This window comes from Danaus plexippus, chromosome 7, assembly GCF_018135715.1.
Source record: "Danaus plexippus chromosome 7, MEX_DaPlex, whole genome shotgun sequence".
In the NCBI taxonomy this organism is placed as follows: Eukaryota; Metazoa; Arthropoda; class Insecta; order Lepidoptera; family Nymphalidae; genus Danaus; species Danaus plexippus.
Window position 1 is genome coordinate 5,747,929 of NC_083541.1, and position 19,742 is coordinate 5,767,670.

Consider the following 19,742-nt stretch of genomic DNA (forward strand, 5'->3'; position numbering starts at 1 on the left):
AGTTATAATAAAACATTAGAAAACATTGTAATATAAAATTAATTTTAAACAAAAAAATTTAATGAAACAAGGAAATAAATTTATATAATGACTTATAAAACGAAAAATACTTTTTACTAATTTTTTTTTCTAAAATTCATTCATTTTAAATTTTGCCTTCAACTTTCAGAAACATAAAAATAATACGAAATTATTGCAATAATGAGCCCCTTTTGTTGAAAATATAGATCTAATATATCTTTTAAGGGAAAAAATATTATTGCGTGTTTATGAATATGGACTGAAGAACTTTTTTACTCCAGAATCAGGTCTATTAAATATATTCCTATAAAATTTTGATTGGGATTGTGATGATGCTATTGGAACTAATTTTTAGTTTTGCGTTGGGTTTCATTATATGTCACAATACAATTTGCTATTGAACGCATAATTAAGAAAATCTGGCAACAACGTCATCAACCAAAAAGAAGAAAACACGTTAAACTTGACGTGGACTATAGTAGCTGGCCCACTTTGCTAAGTAATAATGTACTAGGAAATATAATTAATATAGCATTAAAACAAAAGTGATACATAAGTTTATGAGACTTGATGTGAAATAAAAATTTAAAATGGCTCTACATACCGTAAGTGCACATATTTAGCGAATACATAATGCCGCATTGACATGATTTTTCCGGAGTATTCCTGTGAAAAATTTATGAACTTGCAATTAACATGTTACAGGTAACCTTAAGTATATTGTGTTTAATATTACCAATACTGTTTAATCAAAACGTGGATGCGGCGGCTGTTATCTCTATCGATCTCGGTTCAGAATGGATGAAAATCGGTATTGTCTCACCTGGGGTGCCGATGGAGATTGTTTTAAATAAAGAGTCCAAGAGGAAAACGCCAGCTGTCGTCGCATTTAGAGACGATGTTAGGACATTCGGTGAAGACGCTGTTACCGTTGGTGTACGGTTCCCGAAAAATTCCTATAAATATTTGCTGGATCTTCTAGGAAAGCCGTATGATCACCCACTGGTACAGGAATTTAGGTAAGTTACCGCAAGTGTGATCTGTTATATTCGTTTTTACTATTTTCATTTATTAGTAAAGATTTTGGTGGTTCTAATATTTTGTAAATTGGTACATTATTTCTGCTTTGTATGTTATGAGTATGTTTAAGAAATTCGTAACATTTGCTACCATTCGAATTTTCAATAGTGTTTACCATATTGTTGGTTTAGTTTTTTAGATGTATACAGTCAGTTTTCATTCACATATTTAATATTTAAATAAACAATGAGATAAATTCCTTACAATGTAAAATACATATACATGGATGGATAGTTCACAGTTCCACAAAAATAATTTCAAAATTATGTTTTTGAAAAGCTTTTTGACCAATGTAAAAGAAAGTATTCCATTTGATATTTTTATTTTATTTTTAATGATATAGAAATGAATGGTTCTTATAAGATTTATATTTATTACAACTGTTAGATTACGAGATATTGTTATATTTTTTAGAGCAAAATTCCCGTACTATGAAATAGTTGCCTCAGAGAGAGGTACGCCTGAGTTTGTTCACGATGAGAATACAAGATATAGCCCTGAAGAGCTCATTGCACAACTACTGGCTAAAGCAAAGGACTTTGCCGAAATCAGTCATGGTGAGTTACTACACTGATTACTGGACATAGAATATAAGTAATATATTTAGAATAAAAGGTCGTGGTGGCTTGGAGGTTAAAGGCCCGCCTCTCATATTTGACGGCACGGATCGAAACGTGGCAAGTACCAATGTGATCTTTTCTGAGTCATATGTACTTTCTAAGAGTATTTAGACACCACTGATGGACAGTGAAAGAAAACATTGTGAGGAAATCTGGTCTTATAATTTCAAATTATAGTATTGAAACCACCCACCCGTCTTGAGCAAGCGTGCTGGGTAATGCTCTAACCTTCTCCATGTGAGAAGAGGCCTTTGCTCAGCAGTGGGCTCCGACAGGCTAATGATGATGATTTAGAATATGACAGTCCCATATTTCTTTTGTTCCTAATATTAAGTAATGTAAACTTAATACTTGATTTTAAGTTTAAATAGAAAATAAAGTATGAAGGCTACATTGACACTATCTAGATCTGATCTGCCACCTCCACAAATGTTGTATTCCATTTCCTTTCCGATTAATCAATAGCATCCTAAATAAAATTGGTATATTAAGCATAGTTCATTTTCAATTCCAATTATAGTTCTTTAATTTGATATTTTGAACAAAATTGTTGTAAATTTGTTAAATTTTTTTGGAATATAATGATGAAAAATGTTTCATAGACTTTAATATCTTTTGAGGTACTTAAGTTAGATAATCTAGTCAATATATTTTGTTTTTTTTTAAGCCAATTTACAATTGTTTGTACCTAGACATGCCTACTATGTCTGTTCTGAACTTGATGATATATGACATGAAAATTTCCATCACCAGGTCAACAAATAACGGAATGTGTCATCACAATACCCGGTTACTTCAATCAAGCGGAACGTCGCGCTATGAAAGAAGCTGCTGCACTCGCCGGGCTTAATGTCCTACAACTCATCAACGATTACACCGCCATCGCCATTAACTATGGCATATTTAGGAGAAAGGTTACATTTGAAATCTTTTTTTCTATTCAGAAAAGAGTTTTTAATGAATAACAGCATATTTAAGCTGATAGAAGTTTTACTAAGTATGATATAAATTCAATAGAAATGAAAGTACTGATTTGTATGTATTGTTTTTATACAGGAAATCAATGATACAGCGTGGCAGGCTTTATTCTTTGATATGGGAGCGATGTCAACAAAGGCCGCTCTAGTCGAGTACAAAACTGTCAAGATAAAGGATAAAGGCTATGTGGACACCGTACCACAATTACAAGTCCTCGGAGTAGGTTATGACAGGTTAGTTAGTGCAGTAGCATACAATATTTTTTTCATATATAATTCATTTGCAAAGTTATGCAATATACATTAGCGTTCTAAGTTGTCTTAAGTCTATATTTTTATTTATTAGTTAAAAAGTTGTTATTGTAGTTTTTTAATTATTTGTTCACAGGACGCTCGGTGGTTTGGAAATGACCCTTCGTCTTCGTGAGCATCTCATCAAAGCTTGGGAGTCTTCAGGCGGAGGTGACGTCAGAGCCTCGCCTCGTGCCATGGAAAAACTGCTCCGGGAGGCTGAGAGACTCAAGATAGTATTATCAGCCAACAACGAACATTACGCACAGATAGAAAGCCTCCTAGATGATAAGGACTTCAAGCACTTGGTAAATGGATATGATATCATTGTAATTAGTGTGAAATTAGATTACATAATTAAAATATAATCAAATACATAACATGCAAGACAGATAGCTCATAAAGCTATACATACATACAATTCCTAAACCTATATGAAATAGCCAAGTGATTACCCTAACAGTATAATACAAACTGGACCAAATATCTCAGCTCATCATTATATTATATACCAGGTGACGCGAGCTGAATTCGAAGCCCTATGCTCTGATCTATGGCCACGTGTGTCGGGAGTGATCCAACGTGCGGTGTCGGGGTGGTCGGTCGGCCGGCTGGTGGTGGCGGGTGGTGCATCACGTGTCCCCGCTGTACAGAGCGCTCTACGGGAAGTCGGTCTCGAACCTTCGAGATCTATTAACGCTGATGAAGCAGCGACCATGGGAGCCGTCTACAGGTATATGAACTATTAATAATATTTATATTAAAAAATAAACATGCCAAACTAGATGAAAACCAATATGACAAACTATTTTTAATATATGTTTAGGAATGAATTCAATTATATGTTTAAAAACTTAAAGTTGAATCCTATATGATGGTATATCTATATTTTATCTTTATTTTACATACACTGCAAAATGTAATATCTTTTGAAATAGATTGTTGCTATAATTTCTGATTTGTATGCAAGGAATTTAATTAAATGTAAATTAACTGATTTAGGTATTTATTTCAATTTCAATTTTTCTTTCTTATTGGGGGATCAGATAATGTAGTAAATATTGATGTGATTGTAATGTCCTTACATGTAGGAAATGTTACGCCTTTTTTTAACAAAAAAATCAACAAACTCATTAACGGTTTCTTCATGAAGTATTTATATCTCATAATAAAGGGCTAAATATTTTTTAAATAATAATTTTATCTATAACACTGAATACAGTAAATTATTAACAAAACAATGCATTGTTTTAGAGCGGCGTCTTTAGCAACTGGCTACAAAGTGGCAAGTCTGAATGTCAGGGACGCAGTGGTGTTGCCAATTCAAGTGGTCTTCAGCAGACATATCGACGGCAATGACAAACTGGTAGGAGATTGTTTGCCGTCATTTAATATCCTATACAAACTTTGAACATGTTTAAAATTTACAAAAAACATATTCAATTGATTCACATGGTTCCATATTAAAAATTATTTTTAATTTTTTACAGGACGAGGTAAGATAAATTTAAGTCACGTTTTTCTTATCACTTTCCTTACCCTCCTCTGTCTTTTTTCTGTTGGTTGTTAACATAAAAATTTTATCTTTTTCTATGAGTTCATAGATATATATTTGATATGATATTTGTTTATAATGTTGCAGATAAAGAGGACTCTGTTCGGGCCCATGAACTCCTATCCCCAGAAGAAGGTTATTACATTCAACAAGCACACCGAAGACTTTTCCTTTAACGTCAACTACGCTGAATTAGATCACATACCATCAAATGAGTTGAAGAATATCGGCTCTCTCAACTTGAGTCAAGTCGTCCTAACCGGCGTCGGTGAGGCGCTCTCGAAGAATTCAGGAGATAACGTGGAACACAAAGGCATCAAAGCGCATTTCAATTTGGACGACTCTGGTATCCTCAATTTAGTTAACGTGGAATTTGTCGCTGAAAAAACTGTCACAGAGGAAGAGGACAAAGATAGCACTCTATCCAAAATAGGCAGCACTATAAGTAAACTGTTCGGATCTGACTCGGAGTTGCCAGAGAAAGCTGAAGATAAACCGGAAGATAAGGGACCGGAAACAGAAAATAAGGAAAGCGCCAAAGTGAATGAAACATCCACAGACAAACAGAATGCCACTGAGACAGACAGCAAGCCGAAGCCAAAAATAGTTGTTATGAAGGAGCCCATTAAGTCTGAGGAACAAATACTGAATCAGCTACCAATGACTCCCGAGCAATTCAAGAATTCAAAGACCAAGATTACGATATTGGACAATGTTGACAAGAAGCGCATCGAGAGAGAGACGGCCTTGAATAACTTGGAAGCTTTTGTTGTTGATGTTCAGTTAAAGATAGGCATGGATGAGTACGCTGAGTGCGGCACAGAGGAAGAAATAGAGGAGATCAGGAAAATGTGCGCAGAAACATCGGACTGGTTGTACGATGACGGATACGACGCCCAAACAGAAATGTACGAAGAGAAGCTGAATAAACTGAAGGAAAAAACAAATCCTATCTTCTATAAACACTGGGAGCACAGGGAACGACCTGACGCCATAGCCGCTATCAGGAACTTACTGAACAGTTCGAAGGACTTCCTTAAAATGTCCAAAAACTTCACAAAAGAATCCAATTCGGAGAGAGATGTCTTTACCGAAGTAGAAATCACGGTGCTGGAAAAGAAAATAGAGGAAACTGAAAATTGGCTGCAGAAGTCTATAGAAGAGCAAAAGGCCATGAAGAAGAACGAAGATGTGAAGCTGTCGGTGGACAGTATAAGGGAGAAGATGGCGAATCTCGACAGAGAAGTCAAATATCTGTTGAACAAGATGAAAATCTGGAAGCCGAAGAAGCCTATCAAGAAAGAGGAAAACAAAACCGAAACGGTCGTCGAGCCAGAAGACAAAGAAGTCAAAGAAGACTCCGACGTTGATAACGATGAGACGGATAAGGAGGCTGGTGACACGGAAGTGCCGCAAATAGGTGATGGTGATGACGCAGTAGAACATTCCGAATTATAATAGTGAAATGCGATACCTTAATTTATTTAGTCTAATTTATTTTTAATGTCCATGATGTGGTGTTCTCTTTTTGTACTGAATTTAACGGCGGCACAATTTTATATAGTTGCTCACCCGGCTCTTTGAAACTCGAGTGTTCCTATTGAGTCTTATTTTGTTATAGTTTTTGTTACATGTAAGTTTGTATGTGTATGTCACTATCTTTAGATTTCCTATTCTCACTTAAGTATACTACAACTAACCAAGTACCATGGCATAAATTAGTGCAAAAAGCGAACGCGTCGTGTACTAACTTAATCTCTGTATATTTTTTTTTAATACGATGACTTTTCATATACAATCAATTCATCGTTCGTTGAATTTGACTTTGACAGTTGTTGAAATGTTAGATTTTTTTTTAATTTTTCTCTATCTATACGAAACGTTGGTTGCAATCATAATTCCAATTTCAATTGTTATTTGAATTAATTGATGTTCTTAAAAAAAAAAAAACTTATAGTAATTCATTGAAAACTGTCATCATCAGATTCACGAAATCTTATTTAATTGCAATGATTCTAGTACTCTTTATATTGAACATAATTTTCTTCGTTCTCAAATGTTTTAAACAATGTTCAACTGAATCATAGAAAATTTTCAAGCAGAAATATGAAATTTTATACTCATTAATTAATACTTTAACTTTTTTTTAATGATCTGTTTTTTTTTTATCTGATTTTAAATCGGATTCTTTCTAGAAACTTCGCAAAGACCCCAAGATAATGTACTAAATTACTTTATAGTAAATTGTATGTGATATATATCGTAAAACATTGATGTTAGTTGGATTCTGGTACTTGGATGTAAAATTAATGCAATGTCTGTCAGAAGATAGAAAAAAAAAAACAAAAAAAAAATGTGCGTCTGTAATAAATTTTGTTTGTTTATAGTATTAACTATCAAATGTACCAGAAATAGTCTGTTTAAGTGAGAAACATTCAATACCCAGTCGCAAATAATTAAAATAAATTATTAAATGACAACATTGTAGTTTTAATTTAAATTATTAAGTGTTACCTTTTTATATTTTTGCTTTCCGTAGCCGCCATTACAGCATCGCAATTTGGGAAAATGTCAGGGTACCATGAGCATCTGCCCAAAATAAAGGTTCTATTTCTATAGCAAGGCTCTAGTTTATTGTTATGAGATGCTGAAATACAATAACTAGTAGTTTTATATTGAATTTTCTAAAATTAGACACTTGAAGTTTCTTAATACTTTTCATTTGAACTTTCTATTATTCTACCGTTGGAATACAGTTTACGACTCCTCACTTTGGTTGAGCTATCAAAAAAAAAAAATGACTTGGTAATATTCCAAGAAAATACAGCTTTGGATTTAAAGTATTAGAAAAAAAATTTAGTAAACTATTCGATTAGAACCTACAAGTATAACCATAAAGAATCTCATACTATCTAAAATACGAATAGGCAAAAACAATTATTTTTAATATTTTAACACTATTGTTACAAGTGGGGGTATCCGCGCTGTGCTACTTATAATCCATTCTATTACTAATATTATAAAGGCGAAAGTAGCTCTGTCTGTCTGTCTGTTACTCAATCACGCCTGAACCACTGAACCAATTTGCTTGAAATTTGGTATGGAGATATTTTGATACCCGAGAAAGGACATAGGCTACTTTTTACCCCGGGAAAATGACGCATTCCTATGGGAAAATTCAGGTGAGCTGATCGCTTTTACGCCTTACCTGCTGAACAAATTTAAATGAAATTTGGTAAAGAGATAGTTTGAGATTTAAGAAAGGACACATGTTACTTTTGACAGCGGGAAACCAACGCAATCCCATGATAAATAATTACTTTTCTGGCCAAGGAAGGAAAAACAAAAAAACATCGTATATAAAAATTTATTGCAGTAATCTATCTTCTTTTTTTTGTTAACGCAGTGAAAGGTTTTATACCTACCCCTCCGTCTAGGGGAGACGGAGGATCTTATGTGGGATTCACGGGTCAGAAGGGCCCATGGTACCCACTTAAACACCAGCGGTCACTCTCCTCACCGCCTGGTGGATCGACGCGGGAATCGCTCAAGGCATGCATCCGCGACGATCCGGCGGCAGGCCGCGAACGGCCATTCCCCCCGAGGGCTCACTCCACGTGACAAGAAGCGTCCCCCCACCTGGCGGGCTTGCTTAATCGCGAGAGGATTAACCCCTTACCCCTCCCACCCAAGCCCACGCGGCCAGTCTCCAACCACCCACCGCCGAGCGCAAGCGTCCAACGGCAGATAGAGCGGAAACCGGCCATCAAGCGACCCGGACCTCCAAAGAGGCCCGAGTTTCCGTTCACCGCATTCAGCGGCGACCCCCCCCCCCCTCGTGACTGAATGCACCGGTTACCCGGTGGGCGATGGGGTCGTCACGTCCCGACGCCAAACGCGGCAGCCGCGGACGGCCGCCTCCTCCTTGGGCTGACCCCCAGCCCTGGACTAAGACCCCACAAGGAGGTCAAGCTCCTCCCCCCCCGTGACTGATTGCACCATTGGCAAAATGTAATAACCTAACCTAATCTATGACAATCACATCTAGTAAGGCCTCATCCCATCTCAGCACAATTCAAACATACGTCCAAAAACGTACAGCTCAGGTTTTTTCATACTACTATACAAAAAAACTATCCAATGCGGACGAAGTCGCGAGTAAAAGCTATATATTACTAATTCTGAAATTAATGCAGACGAAGTCGTAGGCAAAAACTAGTATACTATAATCCTTAGATATATTTTTATGACCAATTCTAACTATAATAGTGAACTATTGTTATTGTAACATTAAAGTATAAACTTGAAAACTATAAATACTGACTTCAGCTGTTTTGTAAGACATTGCTGGAAGAAACGCTGAACATAAGAAATCAAGTCTGAAACTGTTCCTCGAACACTATGTAATCAGTATGCTTATACAACATTCGCATTGCCACACTAAACGCTACACACAGAATGATATATTTTTTTTATTTGCAACTATCGTACATTATAGAATTAATGTCGGGTCATTGTTGTGAGAAATAATTTATTTTTTTCACAGTTCGTTTGAAGTTTGATTTCAAAACGTTTTTATAGACAGAACTTTTAAGCTATGAATATGCAATTGTACATGAACAAAACCTTTGGAACGTAGAAACCATTAATAATATAATAATCATTAAACCTGCAACGGGTTTCTGAATTTAAAGTCTGTAAGCCACGCTCGTCCGCATAACTTCAATATTGGAATGTCGTTGATGGACGTCTAAACGAGACGTACCCAGTTATTAAGAATCTATAAAATACAAAACGGAATGCTATCTGTGTTTGAATTTATGCTTGTAAAAAATTATAACATCTAGAATAATAGTTTAAAAGCATATTAATTTAAACATTCAACTCGTATTTTGATAGACCAATGGAATAATCTACAGTCCTTTATGGAAAAAATTCCACGTCTCAGGTCCACACTAGTTCACATTTCTTAATAGTGTTTATTGTTATTTATGTTTTATAGCTGTAGGAGGATAATTGTTATAGCAATAGCTTTCTAATTTATTCTTTCAATCAAGAGCATAGATATTTCAAACAGTTTTGGATATTCTAACCTCCAGGGCCGGACATTGCGGCGATGTGTGAACACTGCAATTGTATATGTTGTTCTTGCGAGAGTACAAAAACATTTTAGATTACCAGAGTTAATGTACGAAGCTCCGTAAGAAAGCAATGAATATACATGATTTTCCCTTGCAATCAGACCTTAAAAGGAATAATTTATTTAACGGCATACGTGCACGCAGATATAATGTCGGTAATTACAACTCTTTGACTGATGGTTGTCAATATATGGAGTTGTTTTTGCTATGATATCTGCGAGTATCTGATTATACGAACGCTTGATAGCATTCTAAGGAATATTCAAAATGACAGGTTGGAGAACCGACTGTAGGAACATTTGTTTTTATTTTAATTTCTCTTATATTTCGTTTGCTGTAGAAGTTAAGCCAAATTGTGATATTTGGAATCAATGAACCTTATAGAAAAAGAAGAAGAGGAAACTTAAAAGAAACTCAGCGGCTCAGTAACATAAAAACAGATGAAGCGGAGTTTAATTGGAGTGAGTCTGTTGATAAATTATTAAAGAGTAATGAAGTTGTCTTCCGTTTAACGTATTGATAGCTTTCACTTTGGGACAAACTTTAGTTTCTTTTGTCAAAATCAAATAACGTTCCCAACTACAAACTTACAATTCTTCTGTGATGCAATAGAATTATAATTTTTTGCTTTTCCATTATTTCGACAATTTTGTCTTAAGCTCAACAAGATATCCATAAGGATTGTGATGCTCTACTAAAATATAGATAACAAAAGAACAGTTACTATTTTAAACTAATATTATGATCATTTTAATTTTGGACGCGACATGTTTGATATTATTTTCATTTCGAATTCCGGAGAGACAAATTTTAGAGAGATGAAGGTCACAAAATAATCCTGCCACGGCTCAGTTTGGATTCAGTTCCAAAGAAAATGCTGGACTATTTTTAGCGTCAGAATTTGAAAGATAATTTTAATGATATAGATAATTAAAGATAAAATGTTTATTAACGGTAACTCACGAGACAATACCTTACGAAACTGGTATCCAACGTATAAATTATTTGTATTTTTATATCCACAATCAGAGAAATACTCAATGAATTTAATGTAAATGTTTTCTTTATATATTAATTTATCATATTTCTGGGTATTTAAGACACCACGTTCCCGTGATGACATTTAAAAAGTTTAGGGACTTGTGGACTAGATAGTAAGTTCTAAAAATTACTTTGAAATGTGAAATGCAATATGTTGTGATTTCTTAGAGTTATAATATATAAGATTTGTATATATCTTTTATTAACAACATTCGCCACACATTTTTATTAAATTGATGTTCATATTATTCCAGATATAACGGAAAGTAATTTTTTTCGTTGTATCACCTTTTATTTATAAATGTTAAAATAGCAATCTCTTCTATTTGTTTCTCTGAAACAACGTAATCATACATTTATCGTATTTTATACAACACTACTTTATCTTTATTCAAAGGCTTCGTAATTGGATGTATTTTGGAATCATCATTCTTAACAACCACCTGAGGCGTCTTTACCATCAGAACTTGTTTCAATGGAGCTTTTGTTTTGTGGAATCCCATCCCGGAGGAAGAAGTCGGCGCCTGAGCAGAGCATTGGCGCCTTTCTCCTAAAGAGTGAGACAGCCCTAAATACAAGTACGATGGAAAGAGATAGAGCAACAGCAACCGCGTTCGTCAAGTCGACCGCCGAACTCCGAAGCCAAAATGATTCCAGTTCGCTCGTTATATATCGGTTAATCGGTTGTGTTTTGGTTGTCAAAATTATATTCGTAGCGATGTAAAATAAATAAAGTTATTGTGACATTTCAAACGGTTTAAAATATAATTTATAAATGTGTGTTATGTCACTTGAGTGTTGTTTATGTGGATGAAGATTCTTAAAAGGTAAGAATAGGAAGAAATAAGAATGCAACCAAAACCCTCTCCCGTCCCTGTGTCAAGAATGCATGCACCGCGCTCGTCTCAAGCGCACCTTGTGTTTATAACTTTTACCAAAACTACCAAATCAATACAATGTAACGTCGATAATCGATTTTTGTATGCCAAAGTAACCTGAGGTCAGGGATCGGGTTAAATTACAACCGGGACACAGTTAGTTTTAACAGAAATTTTATTCTACTATGGCGATGAATATTTTTATTTACTTCTTGTTCTTCAATTATAGTGTCGTAAATTCTTCAAATGAACCCAATTATATGTATTGAAAAAAAGCTATGTTTTAGGAACTTTATTTTCATAAATTATTAACATGCTTAAAATACAAAAAGCTGTTGTTTGCGTAATATTATTATAGATGAGATTAATTAACACCCAGTTCTACTAAAGTTTAAATAAATGCAGTTTTGTTTCATTTAAAGCTAACAATATTTTCGTGTTTGACTTATGGTGATAAAATATATAGTAAACAATTATACAATAAAATTATTTGAGATTATCTGCGATATAATTACGTTAGATGTTGTATTGACTTATGAATGAAACGAGTAATCACGTGCTGGGTATTTAACAAGTACTTACAGTATATAATAATAGTATACTTAAATCCCGTTACCAACGATTTTAAAATAAATTATACAAATTAGTTTAAGTAATTTCACTTAGCGGTATATTATGATTGATAACGTAATTGTAATAACGACGCCTCCCTACTAGTTGATTGTCAAGTTCAAGTGCAAACGTAAGAATGCGTTATAAGTTTCATCATTCATGTTAGAGATGTTATATTGTGTTAAAGTTTTAACTCTAAAGTATAAGTCGGTGTTGGATTTCTACATTTTCAAAGGATTTCAAAGGTTCGGGCGCTTGCATAAAAGACCTTGTGAAGAATTAACTCCTCGTGCCTTTGTTATGTTGGCGGTTTCTTTGTCAGTTTGTAAACTTGATTAAAAGGCCTTAAGGCATACAAGGAGGTTTTACTCCTTCATTATGATTTAAATTATAATAATTAATGTTTACTTACGTCTGCATCGCCCCTGGCGTTTTCTGTTACTTTAGGTTAAAATTACTTGATCTTGATGATAATTGCAATATGTATAGGTAATGCTATGTGATTAGTAAATTAATTATTTCTTATTTAAGATATTCTGGCCATCTTTTAATATTTTCAACGATAACATATATCGTTAATTTTAACGTCGGGGAAATGTAGGATTATTTCTTCTAGAATGCTAAGACTGAATATTTAATACTGGTTTTACATAGAAACTTAAAAAAGAACATAATTGAACTAGAAAAGTTTTAACAGCTAGAACTTTTAAAAAATAATATTACGTGCCAGTTGAAATAGTTAGATTTCGGAAACGAGCTTATACGTGTTTTAGTTGACTTCTGTCTACAATAACAAAAATAGTAAATTTCGTAATTAAAACAAGTGAAATTTAAAATTCAAAGCCAAAACGATAGCAAATGTGCTGTAAATAGAACTTTTTACTTTTATTATTTTAAATTTTTACTTTAAGTATTTTTATCCTTTTTATTTTCATTTTTTATATACTTATTTTGCGATTTTTTTTAATAATATGAGTACGCATTTTTAACGAAAACATATTGACTAGTATAATATCAATGTTATGTTTTTATTCTTCTGCATTCCAAATTCAAAATGCCTAAGACATTCTCCATTCAAAATCCTGTTTTAATATAATTCAGTTGTTTGTTTTGTATCAACGATTTGATCGCTCAATTAATCAGGGCTCGTTATATTTAATTTTAATTCAAATTTCCGAACAAATAACCATTTATTCTTAAATACGAATTCTCTCTAAATTCGATCTGATTAATTAGGGAATTCTGAACGTTGAATGGAACGCTGGCATCATCCGGCTATTCTTTGCCTTAAAAACATTTAAGTTACGCGTCCACGCGATAAATAATCAGGCGTAAACAAACATTTCACTTCCACTAATCCCCTCACCCCTTTATCGACTCTATTGTTTAGTAAACAATGTCTAGATTTGTGTGAATTAAACGACGTACGGATCAAAACATTTCGGTATGACGTGTACTAAATAGCGTGCGAATATTCTGTTCATTCCGTGTCCAAATTGGAAATGTAAATTTTTAGAGCGAAATGCCTTTGCATAAAGCTAGACGGATTTTTTTTTATTGAATAAGGATTTTTGTGGTTTCAGAGCCGAATGGATTAATGTAAGTGACGCTTGAAAGTTTTATATGTACATATCTACGTAATTATCTGTGAGGATGGTAGATTGTGGATATAATCTGAAGACGATTCTTCTAGACAGTCAGCTCTTTGGGAATTGAATTGTTTGAATATTTGTAGTGACCGAGCCCAGTCACCTCTGCTAGAGCTATCTCTGTGACCTCAATATTAACTGCATTTAAATTCACGGACGATAAGATTGTTCCTACATCACTATCCGAATTATCAAGAACGCGAACAAGTTATGCGAAGTTATAAGAGTAAATATATTTTAATACAAGTTTATTCTTATTAAACTATTTATATTTCTTCTAGTGCTATATAGTATTTATTTTTTATTGTTTTTGTTCTTTCCTTTGTTTTTAATATTAGGGATTTTTGGGATGGAAATTCCGATTACTATGTTTCTTCTTGTTTATTTTTTTTTATTATTGAGAAGCAATGCTACACCTATAAACAGCCACAACTTTATGTAATTTTTCATAAATACTTTTTAGGTGTAGTGTGATAGCTTATGCTTTAAACCTTTTTTTTCGTGTGGCCCCAAACGTTATGCCCTAAGCCTTAAAGTTAACGAATTCTTCTAATATTTAAAAATTCTATTTTCATATTTGGCAGATACGCCCTAAAATTTTGCATATAAATTATAATAACCATTGGCAAAATTGGAACCAAAGCATAAAAAAAATAAATATAAATGTGCCTTAAATTGTAATTAACAATAACCTTATAAGTTATAAAGCCTTTAAAGGCTATTTGATTAAATAATATTTATGGTAAACTAACGTAATCAATTAATGGGAACACGTAATTTTATTTTCTCATTCTATTTGCGTTATATACGTAAATTATTCAGGATAAAATTGTCTATATATTAGTTATCGAGAATTCTCCGGCAAAGGGACGTCAATATCTGATTCAGATGAGCTGAAAAAAGGTTACTGTTTTTTCTACACGACTTTAAAAATATTGGTCGTAAAATGACTTGTTACTTCGTAAAAAGATTCTGGGGTCAAGGTTCCTGATTAAATGGCTTTTTTAAATAAAATTATTATTATTCGTTCCTGTTTCGTCTCTATTAATATCAGCGCAAGTGGTGTAACCCCAACCTACATTAGGTAGTAATCGAGGAATTAAAATTAACTTAAATTGTTTTTGATGTAGCTTATTTTGTGAACATTATTTTAAATGTTTTGTTATTTATTTAATCTAAAAACTGTAGAAACTAAATAAATTGTGTACTTTTATATTTTCTAATTTAATTAATCACACTGGGTTACACCACTTCCGCTGATAGCCTGATTTATTCTTATGAATTAAATCTTCAGCAAGATATAATTTCTGATATAATTGAGATTAACAGAGACATTTAATATTAATTCAAGCAATTACAAATAGGAAATATACTCGATTAATCAAAATTATTTACTTTAAATGTGTTGTAATTAAAGAAGAAGGGACATCATTTTAATGCATACTTTAACAAGTATCTATTGGAAATAATAAATTTAAACGTAACATCCATGTTAATATAGTTACAGGATCAAAATATTTTATGTTCATGATTAATTAAGTTATTATCTTATATCAATTTGATTTACATTTATTGAACATACGTAGTCTTTTGTTATGTCGCAAAAGGTTATTGTGACGTAGATCCAGTATTATTTAAGGGCTATTATTTTGATATAATGATTTTATTGAAATCAAAGTACTTCGAACATGTATTATGTAATCAACCAGCTCGATATATAATTTACTAGTTTTCGAACGCGACTACGTCTGGAAATATTTTAAAATTACTTGAAACGATTGAAGTGACTTAAATAATACTTATCGTTACCAATAACCAGTGTGACGGGACTATACACATTAGGTGTAAGGTCGTGTATCCGCGTGGACTACACGAAATTTCAGGATATATTGTAGTAGCCTATACGTTATTCTGATATCTAAATTATAATACTGTAAATTTTCATCGAAATCAATTCAATAAGATTATCGTGATAGAGCAAAAAATATAAAGGTATGTGCACAAGAAATTTTTTTGCACTTACAATATTAGTATCCGGGATTGACTTAATAATAGTCGAATTATTTAATTATAAAATTATAAATAAAAGTGAAAATAAATCCGACATCGTTTTTCAATTATACATTTATAAAAATGGTTATTCGTTTCAAAAATTACCTTACCTATAAATCCGTATATTGATACGTGAAAATTAAAAATTGAAGCAATCACATCGACAGGTGATGCGAGCGCTGAGTTCGCTCGCGAATAAAATATTAATGTTATAATTGAATTGTATGTAATTGTTGGAATGTTTTCAGCTAATTGTACGATATCGCTACATATATTTCAATTAATCCGGTAATAACTGGGAAACGGGGGATAAATTACGGTCGGTAATCCGTGTTCCGTGTTCCGCCTGCACCTGGGTTGTATTACCAATGGTTTTTTAAATATTGTTCTTTATATAGTTTTTTTTTTCATTTCGCGTTACTCTGCGAATGATCGGCTTTATGTTTTTCGACTTGATTCCTTTTTTTTTTTCGAATAATATTTTTATTTGTATGCCGATATATGATACGGCTTGCATGCATGTTACGCATGACATAATGTGAAAACTTGGTCCGGCATATTCGTTTCTTTTGATAACGTGTGTTGTCAGAACAAAAAAAAACATATTGTTTAGATTTAAAAGTTAAGAAATGAAAGAAAAAAATCGTTTATAAAATCTTTTATATATAAGAATAATTTTAAAATATTACGTATTTACTTTCATTTATTCAAAACTTGAAAAACTATTAATGACCAAATAATCATAAAAAGTTTTTATATGTGATTTCTGTATACAGCCAATGTTAAAATGTAATATCACTTATAAATGTATAATAATTGTATACATATGTATCTTGTTACCAATCGCCAATTAGGCTCGCATCTACTAACAAAAAATGTCGGCTTTGAACTCGGCGACAATCTGTCATTGAGATAAAATCTGACTTCAAAATTATAGGTGGATGTTGGATGCGTGTATTCATCGTAGAGCGAGGTTGACGTTTATAGATACTTTATTTTTGCGTGCTAATAACGTGCTCAACGGTGTTTTTAGATCTCTTAAAATACCCACTTAAAGCTCGGCTAAATAGCATTTTATTTTTTTAAGTTATTTGTAGTTTTCCAGCCAGTTAGTGAATGATAATTACTTATATTATATTTATTATTAATTTATTTCCGGAACTTATTACTTATCGGATTTTAAAACTCATGTAAGGAGGTTTTATTATATTTTATAGAAATAGAATGAAGACATAAATGTCAAATTGCTGGTTAACTTAACGATATCCAAGACTATAGCGAGTATTCACTTAAATAAAAGTAATATTTGCGGATGAACTAGCGCGTTTTTTATTATTTTTAACTACATTACCCGACGTTTCGGTTACTTTGCAGCAACCGTGATCACAGATAGACGAGAGGGAAACACGACAGTATAAATACATGCATGCGAAAATATTAGTTGTATTTTTGTTAGTTAATTCCCTTTCCAAAGCTTTTTCATCTCAGTAGATAATATTTTGTATCGTCACACTAAATACAAAGCCTTTCCTGTTTGTCATTCAATAAGTCATCAATATGTATGATATTATATGTGAAGAGTAATGACTAATGAATAAAAAAACTCCTAGCTCTCTGTAAGTAGTGTGACGTTGCCAATGCGAGGTAAGCTTACTGTTGACAAACACGAAACCCTGTTGAAACGTCTGTCACGATCTTTTTCTCAAAAACTATGAATGAGATAAAAATTATATCAAACAATTAAGTTCTTATTAGGGCTGATATATTAAAGTTGATCAAAATCATTTATCAAGCAAACTCTAGCTTAGCTTACAACTCATGCGGCAAAAGTAGAGGAGAAAAATACGATAAAAATTGACTTTTTTTACGTTTTAAACTAACTTACCTGGTCATGTACAACAATTTTGACGGGAAAGTTATAATTTATATTCTAATTCGTACATTAATAAGTCTTTATTCGTTTTATATACCGTTGTAAAAACAAATAAATCTGAAAAAAAAACTTCACGATAATCTCTTCGGGATGCACAACTCTGTTCCCGAGACCAACCCACAACAGATTTCGATTATAAGTCAGCGTTCATTTTAAAGCAGGCTTGTTAGATCTTTGCTCTGAGATTTTAACGCCTTAAGTGTCCTGAGAGGATCTTTGGTGTAGAATTACGTTCTCTTCAGCAATTGTAGAACTGCAGGCTAATTAAAATCTTTTCGAGAAGTTTCGTCTCAACGTCATATTACATAAATAACACATTGATTATTTTAAGTTCAGTGGTATAATATGAATATTATGTCTGCCATTAACAATACATTTTGAAGTCGTGGTTAATTGGTTTTATTTTAAATAATTTAATATATTTGTTGTATCATTTCGCATAAAAGAATGTATTTGTGTACTTCATCTCAATATAAACTTTGACTTTGTTAAATTCCCATTTCATTTTTCTCTTTATCCATTAATATTATAATGATTTTGCATCATTTTTTGTCACCTTCCATTTCCATTCTTTTTCACTATTCGTTCGTTCGTTCGTTCATTGCTATTCTTTTTCACTATTCGTTCACAAAAAATGTTTTGATTACTTTTTTTTTAATATAATTTTTATTTTAATACTGATTTAATATGACTTGACCTTTAATAACTTTAGTATGGAAAGTCTCTAAAGTAATCAATCATCCCGTACAAATCAAATTCAATTTTATTCAACCGTTTCATATAATACTTTCGTTTAGACAGAGACAGACGACCAAATGTTTATTATACCTGGTTTATTGTCAGTAACTTATATATATTTATATTGACAAACCGATACTTTTACTTTTTTTTTAAATAAAATACATTGAGAACACCCATACAATTTATCTAAATTAATGAACGAAAGCTCAAATTCATTTATTAACAATATATAATAAATTCTATATAAAGCTTACATAATACTAACATTGAATAATTAATTCCTTTATTCTATTATACCACGAATGAGATAGGTCACCTCGTTAGTGATAAGGTAGGTTTATTGCTCTGTAAACTTATCCACGTCTCACAGATGATTCTATCTGAAACATATCTCCAAGCTGAGACCAGATAGCTCCACGATGGTGATTAATCTGCCAGATCCCCGATACGTCACACCTATCCAAGCTGTTTATCTATAACCATTAATTACACACCATAGCGGTACCATCGTTTTAGGTCCAGCACCATTATTAATTATGGTTACACCGAAATTAAAAGACCTTTGAAATGGACAAAAAAATTTCAAACGATATAACACATTAATTAGTATTGGCTTCGGTTATTTTCAAAAGGTTATGCAGACGTTTAGTTTGATGTCAATCATATTAACTGTTAAATAATTATATATTATTTTATATAATCCCTTCACAATAGGTTTCGTTGACACTTTCTCGTATAGATTGTTCGTATGTCCATGTCATGTTGGAGTCGGTACCATCAGCACTATCTCCGTACAACATATTTCTGTTAATTGAACATCGCACGTCTCCCAATCATCTGTACACTTGAAATGCACGTGTCGATGGCTCTCGAGGCACGAGCTGTGGGGAAAAAACCGCGTTAATATTAGGACCGCTGACGCATTTCCGACTCTATATCTATGGGGAAAGATTCGCTGCTTCACGGTGGTCTGGGCGGGAAAATTCTAGTGATGTTTAGATTTTCTAAATGCGATGAAAGGTTTTAGGTAAAGTACGATAACTACGCGGTGGGTCAGGATCTATTACGTGGAGAGCTCGCTTCCGAATACACAATCTCCTTCCTCGTTTTTAACATGTTTTTTGTTTATGTATATCTTATTATTAAATAAC

General features: G+C 32.8%; 2 protein-coding genes across 3 annotated transcripts in view; both read left to right on the plus strand.

Moving 5' to 3' along the window:
• Positions 1 to 455: 455 nt before the first annotated feature.
• On the plus strand, positions 456 to 7,024 carry LOC116770519 (hypoxia up-regulated protein 1). The gene is made up of 9 exons (XM_032662022.2): positions 456 to 626; positions 727 to 1,040; positions 1,516 to 1,658; positions 2,475 to 2,635; positions 2,778 to 2,932; positions 3,087 to 3,297; positions 3,505 to 3,722; positions 4,244 to 4,355; positions 4,632 to 7,024. The coding sequence occupies exons 1-9, from the start codon at positions 612 to 614 to the stop codon at positions 6,000 to 6,002; spliced, it is 2,700 nt and encodes an 899-aa protein (XP_032517913.1). The 5' UTR covers positions 456 to 611; the 3' UTR covers positions 6,003 to 7,024.
• Positions 7,025 to 11,385: 4,361 nt separating this feature from the next.
• The window catches only part of LOC116770869 (interference hedgehog-like), a 30,597-nt gene continuing 22,240 nt past the window's right edge, over positions 11,386 to 19,742 (plus strand). For both annotated transcript variants that reach the window (XM_061520932.1, XM_061520933.1), the window contains exon 1: positions 11,386 to 11,553. The gene's annotated coding sequence lies outside the window, so the exon portion shown is untranslated. The remainder of the gene's footprint in view (positions 11,554 to 19,742) is intronic.

Bases quoted from the DNA above. Each gene is read 5' to 3' on its own strand.
- LOC116770519 (XM_032662022.2), top strand. The intron at 1,041-1,515 runs GTAAGTTACCGC...TATATTTTTTAG, and splicing joins CCACTGGTACAGGAATTTAG to AGCAAAATTCCCGTACTATG. The intron at 4,356-4,631 runs GTAGGAGATTGT...ATAATGTTGCAG, and splicing joins TCGACGGCAATGACAAACTG to ATAAAGAGGACTCTGTTCGG.